This window comes from Triticum aestivum, chromosome 2A, assembly GCF_018294505.1.
Source record: "Triticum aestivum cultivar Chinese Spring chromosome 2A, IWGSC CS RefSeq v2.1, whole genome shotgun sequence".
Taxonomy (NCBI): domain Eukaryota; kingdom Viridiplantae; phylum Streptophyta; class Magnoliopsida; order Poales; family Poaceae; genus Triticum; species Triticum aestivum.
The window spans coordinates 13913187-13929866 of NC_057797.1; the positions used below are offsets into that span (position 1 = coordinate 13913187).

At 42.4% G+C, this 16680-nt stretch overlaps 1 protein-coding gene across 1 annotated transcript; it reads right to left on the reverse strand.

Annotated features, from left to right (window-relative positions):
* Positions 1-10555: 10555 nt before the first annotated feature.
* On the reverse strand, positions 10556-14014 carry LOC123191329 (probable LRR receptor-like serine/threonine-protein kinase At1g53430). The gene is made up of 7 exons (XM_044604114.1): positions 13898-14014; positions 13464-13728; positions 13141-13369; positions 12962-13058; positions 12594-12818; positions 10937-11452; positions 10556-10819 (listed from the first exon to the last, which is right to left on the reverse strand). Exons 1-7 carry the CDS (start codon positions 14012-14014, stop codon positions 10556-10558), a joined length of 1713 nt encoding a protein of 570 aa, XP_044460049.1.
* Positions 14015-16680: the final 2666 nt, after the last annotated feature.

Below are 16680 nucleotides of genomic sequence, written 5' to 3' on the forward strand. Positions count from 1 at the left end.
TTCAAATTGTGGTCAAACTGTGGTCAAACAATGGTCAAACTAATTATTCTAGAATATTAGTGTTACTAAATAATTATTTCAGTTTTTTTAAACTTTGGTCAAATCTGGTCAAACTGTGGTCAAAAAATGGTCAAACTAATTATTCCAGAAATATTAGTGTTACTAAATAATTACTGTTTTTTAAAATAATAGTTTCAAACTCAAACAGTGAAATGTGTCACTTCATGCTCAAGCTAAATACCTGAGGGTTAATAGAATTGACATCCTACTATTGTCAGGAAAACAACAAGTGCAGACTTGGAAACGAGGGAGAATAGAACCCGGAAGTTAAGCGTGCTCAGGCTGGGGGAGTGGGAGGATGGGTGACCGTTCGGGAAGTTAGATGATTTGGAATGATGAGGGGTGATTAGAGATTAGAGGATAAATTGAGCAGTGATGAGGGGTGGTGATTACAGATTAGAGGATAAAATAATTCAGAAATTTGAAAATAAAAAAAATTGAAAAAATTCGCAAAAAAATTTAAACCTGCGGCGGCCTTTAGTCGCGGTTGGCCAGAAGAACCGCGACTAAAGGTCCTCCGCCCCGACGGCCACCTGGCGCCCACGTGGACGGGCCTTTAGTCGCGGTTCTTAAGCAACCGCGACTAAAGGGGGGGGGGGCCTTTAGTCCCGCCCCTTTAGTCGCGGTTGCGCAACTGCCATTAGTCGCGGTTTACAGACGAGATACGTGTGTTCATTAAACTAGGAAACGTGCAAATGTATGGTCATCTGATAAAATATTTTTTTCTAGAAACGTACCCATGAAATTACCCATGCAAGTGCGACACAAGTAGGTAAGTTTGTTGTGCGTACATGCATCTAGGTATGTGAACTAATTTTCCTGATCCAAAAGTGTAACATAAAAATTATGCATATGTACTTACTCCGCAATCTGTATGTGACGTCTGCAAATTTTTTAGAAAATATTAAAAAAATCAGAGTGAAATTTTTTCTAAATCTATGTGGTAAATATATATAATAAAAATACTAAAATATATTTGTTAAAAAACAGAATTGCTAAACTATGCTAGTGCATCAGAGATTTGTTGATTTGAGAAGCGAGGGCATGTAGACTAAGTTTCACATTTAAGATATTTATGGATAAATGCACGACAACGGAGAGCGCTTAATTAAGTAAAAATATGCAATTCATTACGCAGCCAAAGAAAAGCATTGTTGTTACTTTTCCCAATGAATCAGTTGGGACCATGGATGAATTTCCAAAAATGTACAAACGAACTTTGAAAACCCCAGAGTTGGGCATCCAATAATTTAATGAAACTCTTAGAATATAGAAGGGGGGCTTCTAGAAATTTGTAGGTCAGTTTTAAAATATAAGGATGGCTTCTAGAGTGTTATGGTCCAAGTAAAGAAAAGATTTAGCGATATATTTTAATCATAACTACGAGGTAGGTGTGGTCGATTGAGAGTCTAGAGAGAGAGAGAGAGACCGTGTAGACAGAGCTGAGAGTGATCGACATAAACTAACTCCTCAGAGAATGGCGATAGCTCACCTATGTTTTCATGATATATTTAATCATACATACGAGGCAGATGCAAGCAGTAATTGGGCCGATAGTAACCAGTAGAGTGAAAAATGAAAAAGTGGCAATGTTGCAAAATTTTCAAAAATAGATTATATATGTATAATAATGCTAACTAGAAACACATTTTCAATGTATTTACTAATAATTACATAATTTAGGAGTCGTTATATATATATAATGGTGTCACCACTTTTTGTTAAGGCCCAACGCTTAATACAAAATTTTCAGAAATATAAGGTGATGTGAGCATAATATGAAGGAGGGCAATATAAAATGCTGTAACAATGGAAATAAGTAGTAAATGATATTCATAAATAATTTGTACTTTTTTTCTATAAGATTGAAACAAAGCAATATTTACATAAACTTTCTTTAAAAAATTGCTAGCCCGTGCAGGAGCAAGGGTTGATGACCAGTTGGACAAATCAGTATGTGGATACATCCCGTGGCACATCAGGTTTCCAACGGAAACTAATCCATGCGCCGGATGCATCGACATCGAATCATCATTGTGTGCACGGCCAGGCGGCTCGTGCTGGTAGGAAGCATATCCCTCGTGCCACCGGGAAGCCAGGCGCACGCCAACCACCTGCGCCGCCGCCGCCGGCCAACGCGTCTGGTCTGCTGCGGTTTGGGTCGACCACCCCCACTAGACTACAGAAGCAGGCCGGGTTAGCCGGCCGCAACTGGACCCGGGGCAGAATGGTCACAAGTCTGCTCAAAGCAAAGTACGTCCTCTGTTCGGTGTTTGGAAGCATACTAAAACATGACTTAATATATCCGTATTTGGACAAATCTAAGACAAGAATTTGGGGACGGAGGGAGTGCTTTTCTTTTGATAAAGTGGAAATCAATTTTTGGAGAACATGATTTGCTCAAAGATAGGCTGCACCAATATTATCGCACCATAACCTCGTAGCTTGTGGAGCCTTCATTCGAAACTCCCAAAGAAGAGTCTGAATCCACATGACCTCTATAGTTGCATCTGCCAGTGTTATACTCTAACAGTAGCTTGTTTTCTTGCACTTTATCACAAGATTTGACCCCAGAAATATAGAAAATTCACATGTGGATCTTCTGTCATCCACACACCCTGCCTAATCCGCATTAGAGTATGCACTAATAAGCATGGAGAGCGACTTGGTCATTTGAAGTCCAAGTCCCATAGTAAACTTTAACTACCTCAAATTCTTTTCACTGCAGCCAAGTGAGCTGCACTTGGAGCATGTAAATAGTAGCAGACTTCATTGACAAGATACAAAATATGAGGACGAGAAGAGTCAAATACTATAATGCACCAGCAACACTTATGTAACTAGATGAATCCCCGCGCGTTGCTGCGGGAATCGATTGTAATATACTTCAATTAGGTTTGATTGTGTGTAATATAATATGTTCCCCACGTGTTGCTACAGAAATTCATAGCAATGTATAGGATAAAAAAGGATAATTCTTCATATAGCGAAGTAGAGTAGTTCACCCGCGAAAAAAAATAGTAGTTAGACTCGCAATATGAGAGGTGAAAGAGAAAACATGGATAAGTGATTACATATAATTCAGAATTTTGGATGATCACTGAGTTAGACCGCATCCATTTCTGTTCAAAAGTAATTTTGGTAATGCTTTGGAATTACGATCGTTTCTCTCTGTAAAATCGACGGAAATATATTGTCCCTTCTCGTACACAATCAACATTTACATCTGCATAATCATACGGATGTGGTTCTTCAATAGTATTCTCAACTTTCAAATTTTAGCAATATATGTAAGTTTCATGAATTCGGTGGCATTCTTTTCTGTTGCGGGTCAATTAGGTGGTACCCTAGGGTAAGGTGTATTGTGGTTCATCCATTAGGGTAGAAGCACAGATGCAAAAATAGAAACATGTGCAGTGAAAAAACTTAATAGATGTATTTTTCAATTGTCCATTCATCCCACTGTTTGGAGGGCAGAGTGTCCAAGTATTGAGAATTCGGATCAATGTTGATTACGTGTAAAGTTTATTTTATGCAGAAACAGTAGAACAATTGTTTCTACGGCAATTTTTATTATATTGCGCAAAAATATGTACAAAGAAGTAAGACTAAAAGAAACAGAACAATAGTCTATTCAATCCCGTCGCTAGATTACTTGTAAAGTTGCAATCATATATTAGGAATATTCCAACTCTACCAAGTAGCATAGCTAACACGATAATATTGTAGGAAAGGGAGTAATAATTTTTATTACCTAAGAAATTTGTTAGGTAGTCGAGGAATTTAGCCGAGCATCTAACACGCAATCGATCAAAGCTTGGATAGACCAAAATTGTATAACGCATCCTAATTAAAAGACTAATGCCCTTGTTAGATAATTATAATTAGAGGCTAGTTAATCCCTCAAAACAAATTGGGGCTAGTTAATACGTGGAGATCAACCCCAAGATAATCGCTCGGGTTCTCCACAGAAGAGAACGCCTGTACGTCCATGTAGCTATTGCTGCGGACCTCGTCGGCTTACTTCACCCTTTGTGCCGACCCGCTGGCCACCCCAGCGCACTCACGCGCCCGTACATGCCTGTTTGAACGCGCGGGAGAATTACTACAGTTGACAGAGAAGAAATCACAAGCATCGTATGATGAAATCCCACCCTATTTCAGTCAGGAGTATTTTTAAGAATAGATTCTCCTGGTTGCCATGAATTATTTATGTAGAAGAGAGGGGACATGTTAGTACTAAGAGAGATAACACATAGCAGGGAGGGGGAGAAAAGGAAAATAAAAGGCTGCCGTGCTCTCAGGTCGCTCCATTGCAACATAGGAGAGGCGGAGGTAGTTGAGCCACAGTATCTGTTTACCGTAGCCTACGTTGCCGGAGCCTTTTGCCGTCCGCGGCTGACGGCAAAGGCCTTTGCCGTCCGCCGTTCATGCCTTTGCCGTCCGCCGTGGCGGACGGCAAAGTAGCTGATTCTTGTAGTGGTGGGAGCAAACTCAACAAAATAACTATCATGTGATTGAAAATTAAGATCAAGATGACAAGTTTCATGGTTATCATTATTCTTTATAGCATACGTGCCATCACAATATTCATCATAGATAGGAGGCATGCTTTCATTATAATAAATTTGCTCATCAAAACTTGGGGGACAAAAAATATCATCTTCGTCAAACATAGCATCCCCAAGCTTGTGGCTTTGCATATCATTAGCATCATGGATATTCAAGGAATTCATACTAACAACATTGCAATCATGCTCATCATTCAAATATTTAGTGCCAAATATTTTAATGCATCCTTCTTCTAACACTTTGGCACAATTTTCCTTTCCATCATACTCACGAAAGATATTAAAAAGATGAAGCGTATGAGACAAACTCAATTCCATTTTTTTGTAATTTTCTTTTATAATCTAAACTAGTGCTAAAACAAGAAACAAAAAGATTCGATTGCAAGATATAAAGATATACCTTCAAGCACTCACCTAACCGGCAACGGCGCCAGAAAAGAGCTTAGTTGACGGGGTGTGAGTGCCGCTTACCTAGCCTCCCCGGCAACGGTGCCAGAAAAGAGCTTGATGCCTACTACACAACCTTCTTCTTGTAGACGTTGTTGGGCCTCCAAGTGCAGAGGTTTGTAGGACAGTAGCAAATTTCCCTCAAGTGGATGACCTAAGATTTATCAATTCGTGGGAGGCGTAGGATGAAGATGGTCTCTCTCAAACAACCCTGCAACCAAATAACAAAGAGTCTCTTGTGTCCCCAACACACCCAATACAATGGTAAATTGTATAAGTGCACTAGTTCGGCGAAGAGATGGTGTTACAAGGGCAATATGGATGGTAGATATAGGTTTTTGTAATCTGAAAATATAAAAACAGCAAGGTAACTAATGATAAAAGTGAGCGTAAACGGTATTGCAATGCTAGGAAACAAGGCCTAGGGTTCATACTTTCACTAGTGCAAGTTCTCTCAACAATAATAACATAATTGGATCATATAACTATCCCTCAACATGCAACAAAGAGTCACTCCAAAGTCACTAATAGCGGAGAACAAACGAAGAGATTATGGTAGGGTACGAAACCACCTCAAAGTTATTCTTTCCAATCAATCCGTTGGGCTATTCCTATAAGTGTCACAAACAGCCCTAGAGTTCGTACTAGAATAACACCTTAAGACACAAATCAACCAAAACCCTAATGTCACCTAGATACTCCAATGTCACCTCAAGTATCCGTGGGTATGATTATACGATAAGCATCACACAATCTCAGATTCATCTATTCAACCAACACATAGAACCTCAAAGAATGCCCCAAAGTTTCTACCGGAGAATCACGACGAAAACATGGGCCAACCCCTATGCATAGGTTCATGGGCGGAACCCGCAAGTTGATCACCAAAGCATACATCAAGTGAATCACGTGATATCCCATTGTCACCACAGATACGCAAGGCAAGACATACATCAAGTGTTCTCAAATCTTTAAAGACTCAATCCGATAAGATTACTTCAAGGGGAAAACTCAATCCATTACAAGAGAGAAGAGAGGGAGAAGAAACATAAGATCCAACTATAATAGCAAAGCTCGCGATACATCAAGATCGTGCCAAATCAAGAACACGGGAGAGAGAGATCAAACACATAGCTACTGGTACATACCCTCAGCCCCGAGGGTGAACTACTCCCTCCTCGTCATGGAGAGCGCCGGGATGATGAAGATGGCCACCGGTGAGGGCTCCCCCCTCCGGCAGGGTGCCAGAACAGGGTCCCGATTGGTTTTTGGTGGCTTCAGAGGCTTGCGGCGGCGGAACTCCAGATCTAATCTCCATTCTGGAAGTTTTAGGGTACGTGAGTATATATGGGTGCAGGAAGTACGTCGGTGGAGCTTCGGGGGCCCCATGAGGCAGGGAGTCGCGCCCTAGGGGGGGGCGCCCCCACCCTCGTGAGCACCTTCCTTCTTTCCTAACGTGGGGTCCAAGTCCATCTGGTAGCTTTCCTTCCAAAAATAACTTCTCCACTTGATTTCGTTCCGTTTCGACTCCGTTTGATATTCCTTTTCTTCGAAACACTGAAATAGGCAAAAAACAGCAAATCTGTGCTGGGCCTCCGGTTAATAGCTTAGTCCTAAAAATAATATAAAAGTGGATAATAAAGCCCAATATTGCCCAAAACAGTAGATAATATAGCATGGAGCAATAAAAAATTATAGATACGTTGGAGACGTATCAGGTGTCACATTTACTGTTTGCAGATGATAGTTTGATTTTCATCAGTGCAACTAATCAAATTGCTATTCGACTGAATGAGATCCTCATAATTTATAGTGATGCTTCTGGACAGTGTGTCAATCGCGACAAAAGTTCTATCTATTTTAGCTCCAACACACCAGCACACTTGAGACAGCAACTGAAAGCAGTCCTGAACATTCCTGTGGAGGCGTTCAGCGAGCGATATCTGGGGCCCCCAACTGCTGTTGGTCGTATTAATAGTGGCACTTTCGATCACATCGAGGAGAGGGCACGGAGCAAGATGCAGGGATGGTCAGAAAAGCTGCTGGCTTGTGCCGGGCGGGAAACCTTGCTAAAGTCGGTGGTTCAAGCCATTCCAACTTACTCGATGAGTACTTTTTGCTCACTAAAAAAGTCTGCAAGAATCTTACTTCTCCAATGGAAATTTTTTTCTGGAGTAGCTCTCTTGACAAGAATGGTATGCATTGGGTGTCGTGGAAGAATCTAGCTACACCGAAGTGCAAAGGAGGTATGGGTTTTCGAGACCCTCGTCAGTTTAACCTTGCGCTACTTGGAAAGCACGGATGGAGATTCCTAACCAATCCGAGCTCTCTCTGTGCAAGGGTTTTAAAAGGCCGCTACTTTCCTGACACGGATTTTATGCATGCAACAGTCCCCAAGTCTGCTTCTGCAACTTGGAGGGCGATATATAATAGCGGGCAGGGAAGCTCTGAAGGCGGGGTTGATCAAAAGAGTGGGAGATGGATCCTCCATTGATGCGTGGACAAATAAGTGGATCCCAAGCACAATTACTATGTCCCCCATGATGAAACCGGCGTCTGCTACAGTCCACATCGTGTCAGATCTCATTGATCCGGATAACTGGTCCTGGCGACAGGAGCTAGTTAGATCAAACTTAATTGCCCCTGATGCAGATACGATCCTCAACATACCAATCAGGCGTGGGGGTGGTGAGGATTTCTTTGCTTAGGCCTTTGAGGCTTCAGGTAACTACACAGTTAAATCAGCGTACCGTGCTCTAATGACTCAGAACGAGCGTCTTGCTCTAGGAGAAGGGGCGGATACCGGAGCTTCAAGAGATGAATCACAACTGTGGAGTGCTCTATGGAAACTCAAAGTTATCCCAAAAGTTCATGTGTTTTGGTGGCGTGTAGTTCGACGGATCCTACCGGATGAGTGCACACTTAAACACCGCCATATTGCAGTCATCGACAGATGCAATGTTTGCTTGGCCAAGGTGGAAGATCTCATGCATGCTCTTATCCACTGTACTCATGTACAACGCTTCTGGAACGAAGCGTTTGCTTGGTTTGGCATCAGATTACCTCCACTACATTCGGACTCTTGGTCTCGGGATATTTTGTGTGATACTCGGTTTTCTGAGGATGACCGACCAAAGATCATCACAATCATGTGGACGATTTGGCATTCTCGCAACCGTATTAAACATGGAGAAGAAGGTAGGGACCCGACAGCAGCTCTTCGAGCCACTAAGGAAGCCCTAGCCCTACTTGAGATGCCACGCAACACACCCACAGTTCTTCCCGGCCATGGGTGGAGACCACCAGAACAAGGCGTGATCAAGATCACTACTGATGGGGCACTGAATCTTGCAGATGGTATGGGCGGTGCAGGTGGTGTTGCTCGTTCCTCCGATGCATTATAGGGGGCCTGGTGCAAACCATTTGTGGGCATTTCTGACCCACTAATTGTTGAAGCTTTGTCTATGCGAGAAGGAGCCCGCTTTGCTGCACTTCGAGGGCTATCGCATGTGATAATGGAAGTGGACTGTCTGGAGTTGGTGACACTCTGGAACACTCGCCATAATTCTCGATCGATTGTGGCACCTATCTTAGAAGAAATAGGAGAGCTAGCCTTTAATTTTCCTTTATTTGTGATTCAGCATGTAAATCGGTCGGCAAACTTACCTGCACACCTTTGTGCTAAGCGTGCTTGCACTCTGAATGTGACCGAAAGTTGGCTCGACAAAACCCCGAGCTTCCTGGTTTCAAGCCTGCTGGCTGATTGTCCAAGGAACTCTTTTGTTGAATAAAGCTCTCGGATTTGATCGCAAAAAAAGATATTTTAATGTACTATCATCATTTTATAAACACATGAAAAGATTACCACGGTAGCATAGTGGGCCAGCGCAAACAGGAACAGTGTAGGGGACTGCTACGTATCCGTCAAAAAAAAAATCAAGCGAGGCATAGACGCGCCCTTGGAGTTGCCCTTAGCTGCTCAGTTTTTTTTCCACTTCATGAGATTGGGCCTGTATTTTGCGTCAGCCTTCTCCTTGCGGCCGACCAAACATCTTTTGGGCTGCTGCTCCGAATGCTACAACAAGATGTTTTATGGGAATAAGGTATTTCCCTGTCTCGATGACGTCTGATTCGGCGCTGGTGAAGGGCATGTAAGAGTCTGTGTCCTCGAATCTATCAACTCTCTTCAGATCTTGGTAGGTGGTGTGTGGCTCCTTTGCAAGATGGTTAACGCTCTTCTTCCTTCCCACTCTTGCGGACGATGTTTTCTTTCTTCGCGAATATAGATCTGGTTGATCTAAGGAATTTGCCATCACGGCCAACAGGTGTTCATCGGTCTTAGATCCCGGACATCCCGGGTGGCTCAAGCATCTTAGGAAGCCTCGAGGATTCCCTTGGCGGAGTCCTCATGGCGACACAGTTGGTTCCTTGCTGCAGCAATACTCTTCTTCGTGCGGGTTCTCGTCAACGTCAAGTCGTCAGTGCAGGACTGGGTTATTATTTTTCTGTCTTGCAAAGCCTGTTATGTAAAACTGCAGTTATATCGTTCTTATGAGAATAAAGCAGTTTGTTGTATACAAAAAGGACCAGGTGTTACTTGTACGAAGCAACCAAAGCAACCACGTTGAGGGCTAAGGTTTGGGGGAATTTCTTTTTCAAAATTTTGGCAAAAGCTTCATGTACAATAATCTTTTTGCATAAACCACCAATCAACGGTGTAGGACGGTCTTGTTGACTTTTCCAACATGGCTAACGTGACACTGTAACATCTCGCATATAACAACAACGTTTATGGAACGTTTTAATTATGTGTGCTCGTGCTCATGATCGCCGCCGCACTTACTCTCCTCGCCGTCTGCCACCATCTTGCTACTTGTGCTCCCCACCGCTGCTAGTGTCCTCGCCGCCACTGACGTCGCCGGGCACGGGAATGGGAGGTGTCGTGCTCCTGGTGCTCCTCAAGGACATGGCCTTGCCGATGGACGGCTCGTCGCGCCGAGGATGAGCCTCTCTTCGCTCCTCTCTTCGCTCCTGGAGATGGGCGGTGGCAAGAAGTAATTGAACACACAGGGGCCGAGGCCGACAACCCCCCGACACTTGGGAGGTCTTATTCGTTGCTAATGGCGGACACAGTTCCCCAACATCATTGTATTTCAGCACTGCTTCCTGTGCACATCAGTGAGATGAAGATTTGCATGCAGTTCCTTGCTTGGATCAGATGAATTACATTAATATCCATAACATGTACGCACTTCCACATCCGTGCGATCATTTTATCTTCTTCAAAAAATGACGGTTTTATTAACTCAAAATGTAGCATCAAGAAAATAGAAAGCATGAGTAGTGAAACGTGGTCTCAAGATGCACATAGACAATAGTACAATACCAACAGTCTAACTTAAATAAAGAAAAAAAAACATAATGACAACAGTAAAGTCATAAAGTACCGAGTGGGCTATTTCTTTATGTTGGAATTATTAGAGTGACATAATACCATCATCCGTCAGTTCCCCAACGACTTCTGCAGCTTGGACAAACGTAACTGGTTGCCAATGCTGGCGATGTCCGTCCACGGAGGTGATTCTTGCAGTAAACTTAGGACTATTGCCCCCTCCAATTTTTGCTTCAATATAACACCCACCGTATATGGCGTCCGAAGAGTAATCGGATTTGCTCAGTTTGCTGTGTATATCAGCCCAACGATTTTTGAAGTAGTCGACACCACCGATGTCGCAATACGCCTGTGTATGCATGCATATCAGTAACATGTGAAGCACTATACATACGCATGTTATTAGGTTGTCAAGATCAGTTGAGTTGGAACAACCAGCACTGGTTAGGACATAGGATGCACGTACCTTGTTGCACTCATACCATCTCGACGGTGTATGCCACGCAAGCAAGTAATCATGGTCGTGGCCATCTTTGTTCTTCCCTCGGTAGAGGACCGCCGCCAGCGAATCTGGCTCGCCGGGCTGGGCAACGTGATGAAAGGCAGCCCACTGGCCGTTGCCGGTCAAGGCAGGATAGGGAGCCCTGCCAATATGACCAGACCAGTCGTGCTGGAGGACGTGGTGGAGGGTGCTGCCGGTCGCGTTATACACAAGGCACATCGTGGACTGACCATCGCCATCGCCATGCATAGTCTTGAGACCCTCCACATACCTAGACGCCCTGGCATCCTTGCCGTCCTCCGTTACCAGGATGCAGGCTTCTCGTACTCGGTCATCCCGTGTCTTGGATTTGCCCATGTAACTTGCCATTTGATCCAACTTGTAGTTGTCGACTACTTCACCAAAGAGATTCTCTATCTGGCTCAGCTCTTCCCTCTCCCGATTTCCTTCTACTTCTGTAATGTCAGTTTGCCTGGTTTCCTGCACGTTGGGAAACAATTATAAGATTAGTCTTGTGGAGTGCACCTTAAGAACACGTCTAATGCAAGTGCTTACAAAGTTGTTTAGAATAATAAACAGGTCATTTTTCTCACCCAAGGTTGCATTGGTGTTTATTTTGAAAGGGTGAGTGCTTGGCTAGAAAATCATGCTTATAAGGTGTTTATACATGTAACTAGCGCTAAATTAACTTAACAACACATATTGCTACCCGAATTGGTTAAAATATATTTCAATGCGATTGAAACGTGAATATTTGGAGTAATAATACAAGAACTAAAACTTAAAATATGTATGATTTATTCCATTTAATTGTTATGCAGTTATAAAATATAATTACAATCATGGTTTCATGTTGAGCCAGGACTTTTCTCAAACATGGTTACATGCTGAGGTGGCATGTTTACATGTTGAGAGAAATAAATGAGTGTAAATCACTTGTTTATTTATTGTGTATAGGATGGGTAGTAAATCATCTAAGCATCTACAAAGTGGTGTCCAATAGGAGGAGATGAATATTATGTCGGCTCTCACATACAAGCATCTTGCATCGTACATGCAGTTTATATGCCATCTGGAGAAAGCGAGGAGTCAACATTGCTGATCAACCCCCGCTTCATAGCTTCTTTGCTTAGTGATTTTTTATGCATGAACAATATAACAAATGAAAAAGTAATAATTTTCAAGAAATCATGCCTGGTATATCTTTGTGGGAAAATATAATTCACAATGTAAGATAATTATTTATCTAGGGTTGTTCCACTGAACCCTCATTCACGTGCTCTCCCACCCCAGTTCGTGTGCAAGTCTATAGTTTGGTGATCATATTTACTGAGGAAAATTAAATATGTATGTAGTTACCTCGATGTTTCAATCCTCAAAGCATGTGCTTACTGACATCAAACCTATGAGTACCTAGTCAGTGCGGATTTACAGCTTAGGTGAGCTTACAAATGTGTGTATACAAGATGTTGTATGTGCCCCTCCCTAAGTTTAAACTTATTCAAAATAAATGATATCATGATCAAATGTATAAATTTAATGGCCATCGGTACAATATTTGAACATGAAAAAAAGAACATAGAACAAAACCAATGTCTCGTGCCATTAGTAAGATGAATACCTGCTCCGCCGAGGACTCCGGGTCATTTCGCAACGCATCCGGAAATGGACACATAACATCTACCTCATTAAGTTGACTGACGATAGTTCCAATAGTTGGCCTCTTGCGTCGATCACCCTCCACACAGTCTAAAGCTATGGTGACACATCTTATGACTTGTTTGCAGTATGACTCCAAGGCAACCCCTGATGCTGCCTGCAGCCTATTCCTCCAGTGCCGGTGCACCTGCAGATGTTGAACATAAATGTTAGTGTATCTCAACACTTTTGAAACATGTACAATTGATCTCGATAGAAGGTAACAACTTTCCATACATCCTCAATGAATTCCTGGGGAGACTTTTCTTCCCTCCTGTAGTAGGCATCAACTCGTCCCATTATCTTTATAATTACGACACCTAAGCTGAATATGTCGAACTTAAGAGAAATTACACCCTTGTCTCGGTACTCAGGAGGCACATACCCACTGCAGGACACATGACCATATATATTGAAAACATTATTAAATGGTTCCAAATGTTCTATTTCGAATAAAGAATTAGGCTTACAGTGTTCCGAAAACACCCTGCGTTATTTGTGTATGTTCCCCTCCAGTGAGCCTTGACAAGCCGAAGTCTGCGATCTTTGGCACCATATTACCATCCAGCAATATGTTTGCTAGTTTTAAATCCAAATGAAACATAGGATCTTGTAACTCCTCGTGAAGGTATTTCAGCCCCTTGCAGATTCCAATAATTATTGCATAGCTTGTGTGCCAACCAAGTCCATTATGTTCATCTAGAACATCAAACAAATGAGTTTCTCAGTAAAAGTGCAATTTTAACAATGATTCCTTGGCATTCTAACTAGATCAAGGAGATCAGTTCTTTACCTGCAAGAAGCTTGTCTAGGCTTTTTCCAGGCATATACTCAAAGCAGAGCACCCTGTGTATCTTGTTAGCAAAAACAAGTTCTTCATTGTGACTTACATATGTTTTCCGAGTTTCATAGCAATAGCCAACTAAACGTACGATATTTTGATGTTGGAGACTTTCCAGGTTCTTAAACTCCGTCTCAAACTGCCGCTTGTTATCGTCAAGGTCTGTCCTCTCATGAAGCACCTTTACAGCAATCTTAACCCCATTTTTATCCACTCCCTATATATTCAACATCACATATGCATGGTTAACTTGAAGGCAACTAAGTAGGAGGGTAACATGAATAAAGTAGAAACTGAGTAAATGAGTTGTGGATAGGGTATAGATAAACAAGTGAAGCAGATAATGATTTGTGTCATCGTGAACCATATGTAAGTCTTTACCATACCAGGTACACTTTTCCATATGCACCGCTCCCAAGTTTCCGCTCGTCGGAGAAATTTTCTGTAATTTCTTCTAATAGATGGAACGGTATGTCCCTCGGCAGCATACGTGCAGGGTCCATTCTATTGCTTCTGCTGATTGAGAAAAGAAATATAATTTCGCAAAAAAAGAGAGAAAACAAATAAAAACTTTTACATCAGACGAATGCTTATGCATATATACACAGACCTTCGTGATGATCAAAGAGGCATGCATGAACTTTAATTGACAAGCCGGTTGTTAAAGAAGCTGTAGAAATTGAGGAGATCAATGGAGAATACACTAACCGCGGAAAAGCCTTCAGGTAGCTCGCGAGAACGAAGGTGTAGGCCGTTGAGGCGCGTGGTTGATGGAATCACAAGCGCGATTGGTGCCTTGGGCTCTTTGGCTCACGATGGGATGCACACTGGTTATTAACTTCATGAGAGGATTAAATTAAACGGTTGACTAAAACAAAGCTCACATATATGGCCCTCAAGACATCGTGTCAAGCACCAACCACGAAGCAGCTGGCAAGGAGTAGACTTTGCACCATTTTAATTTGCAAATGGCCTTGTCCATTAAGCCAAGTTGCCTCTGTTTGACAATTTTTGTACTACTGTTATTTTCATAGATGTGAAACAAGTATGTAGGTTCGATGGACCTAAAGATAGGCCTAATGTCATACTTGTATTGTTTCGTAACTGCTCTTGTGGTTTAATAATTGGTAGAGAAGAGCAACGACCGAACAATCATCATCGGTAGACTTGTTTCTTGTTTGTTCATTGGGACCGGTCAGATGACAGTCGCCTGATTTTTTGGGGTCGGTCGATTGTTTCAAGCCGTCAGATGAAAAATGAATGGCCAGATCCCTTTCTTCAACCTCTTGCCAACAACTATTCATCTTCTTGCCTAATCCGGTGCTCACTCCGGGTTGGTTTGCTGCTAGCTGGGGTGACGGGGCCATATCCGATCTCAAGTGGAGCAGCGGTCAGGGAGGCGTCCTTGGCCGGTGCGGCAGTGGCCTTCGCCTACATGACCGGCGGGATGCGCGCTTCAGTGGGCAGCCCTGCTTGGTGATGGCTGGTGATGGCGGCCGTGGATCTGGCACCTGTCCAAATCCATTGTGGCATGGTTTGTGGCCGGCCAGCGACATGTGGATTGGGCGGTGATGGGCGTTGGAGGCCCTCTGCTGGTGATTCAGCGGCTGCGTTCGTCTTCACGACCTCGGTCATGGTGGACGATGACAGCGACGTTGGCATGGATCTGAGTGGATCCATGCCAACTACGGGGTCGGGATAACGCGATTGCCGATGAAAACCGTGTCGACCTCGGTCATGGTGGACGATGGCAGCGATGTTGGCATGGTCTCCTTGACGAATGCATGTTGCAATCATCCCCACCTCGGTTTGGATGCTCTAGGGGACACCCTAGATCTGCGAATTCCGGATCTGTCGATGGTGGGTTCGTCAGGGCCATCCTTCATCTTGGGGGCATCGTCTTGGAGCTCGTGCTGGCTGGAGGGGACAAGAGGAGGAGCGGTGTTGCTTCAACCGCATCGACGACGATGGATCTCGGCAATGTTAAAAATGGGAATTCTGTTTATTGTGTTAAGCAGTCTGTACGTTTACAGACGAGATACGTGTGTTCATTAAACTAGGAAACGTGCAAATGTATGGTCATCTGATAAAATATTTTTTTCTAGAAACGTACCCATGAAATTACCCATGCAAGTGCGACACAAGTAGGTAAGTTTGTTGTGCGTACATGCATCTAGGTATGTGAACTAATTTTCCTGATCCAAAAGTGTAACATAAAAATTATGCATATGTACTTACTCCGCAATCTGTATGTGACGTCTGCAAATTTTTTAGAAAATATTAAAAAAATCAGAGTGAAATTTTTTCTAAATCTATGTGGTAAATATATATAATAAAAATACTAAAATATATTTGTTAAAAAACAGAATTGCTAAACTATGCTAGTGCATCAGAGATTTGTTGATTTGAGAAGCGAGGGCATGTAGACTAAGTTTCACATTTAAGATATTTATGGATAAATGCACGACAACGGAGAGCGCTTAATTAAGTAAAAATATGCAATTCATTACGCAGCCAAAGAAAAGCATTGTTGTTACTTTTCCCAATGAATCAGTTGGGACCATGGATGAATTTCCAAAAATGTACAAACGAACTTTGAAAACCCCAGAGTTGGGCATCCAATAATTTAATGAAACTCTTAGAATATAGAAGGGGGGCTTCTAGAAATTTGTAGGTCAGTTTTAAAATATAAGGATGGCTTCTAGAGTGTTATGGTCCAAGTAAAGAAAAGATTTAGCGATATATTTTAATCATAACTACGAGGTAGGTGTGGTCGATTGAGAGTCTAGAGAGAGAGAGAGACCGTGTAGACAGAGCTGAGAGTGATCGACATAAACTAACTCCTCAGAGAATGGCGATAGCTCACCTATGTTTTCATGATATATTTAATCATACATACGAGGCAGATGCAAGCAGTAATTGGGCCGATAGTAACCAGTAGAGTGAAAAATGAAAAAGTGGCAATGTTGCAAAATTTTCAAAAATAGATTATATATGTATAATAATGCTAACTAGAAACACATTTTCAATGTATTTACTAATAATTACATAATTTAGGAGTCGTTATATATATATAATGGTGTCACCACTTTTTGTTAAGGCCCAACGCTTAATACAAAATTTTCAGAAATATAAGATGATGTGAGCATAATATGAAGGAGGGCAATAT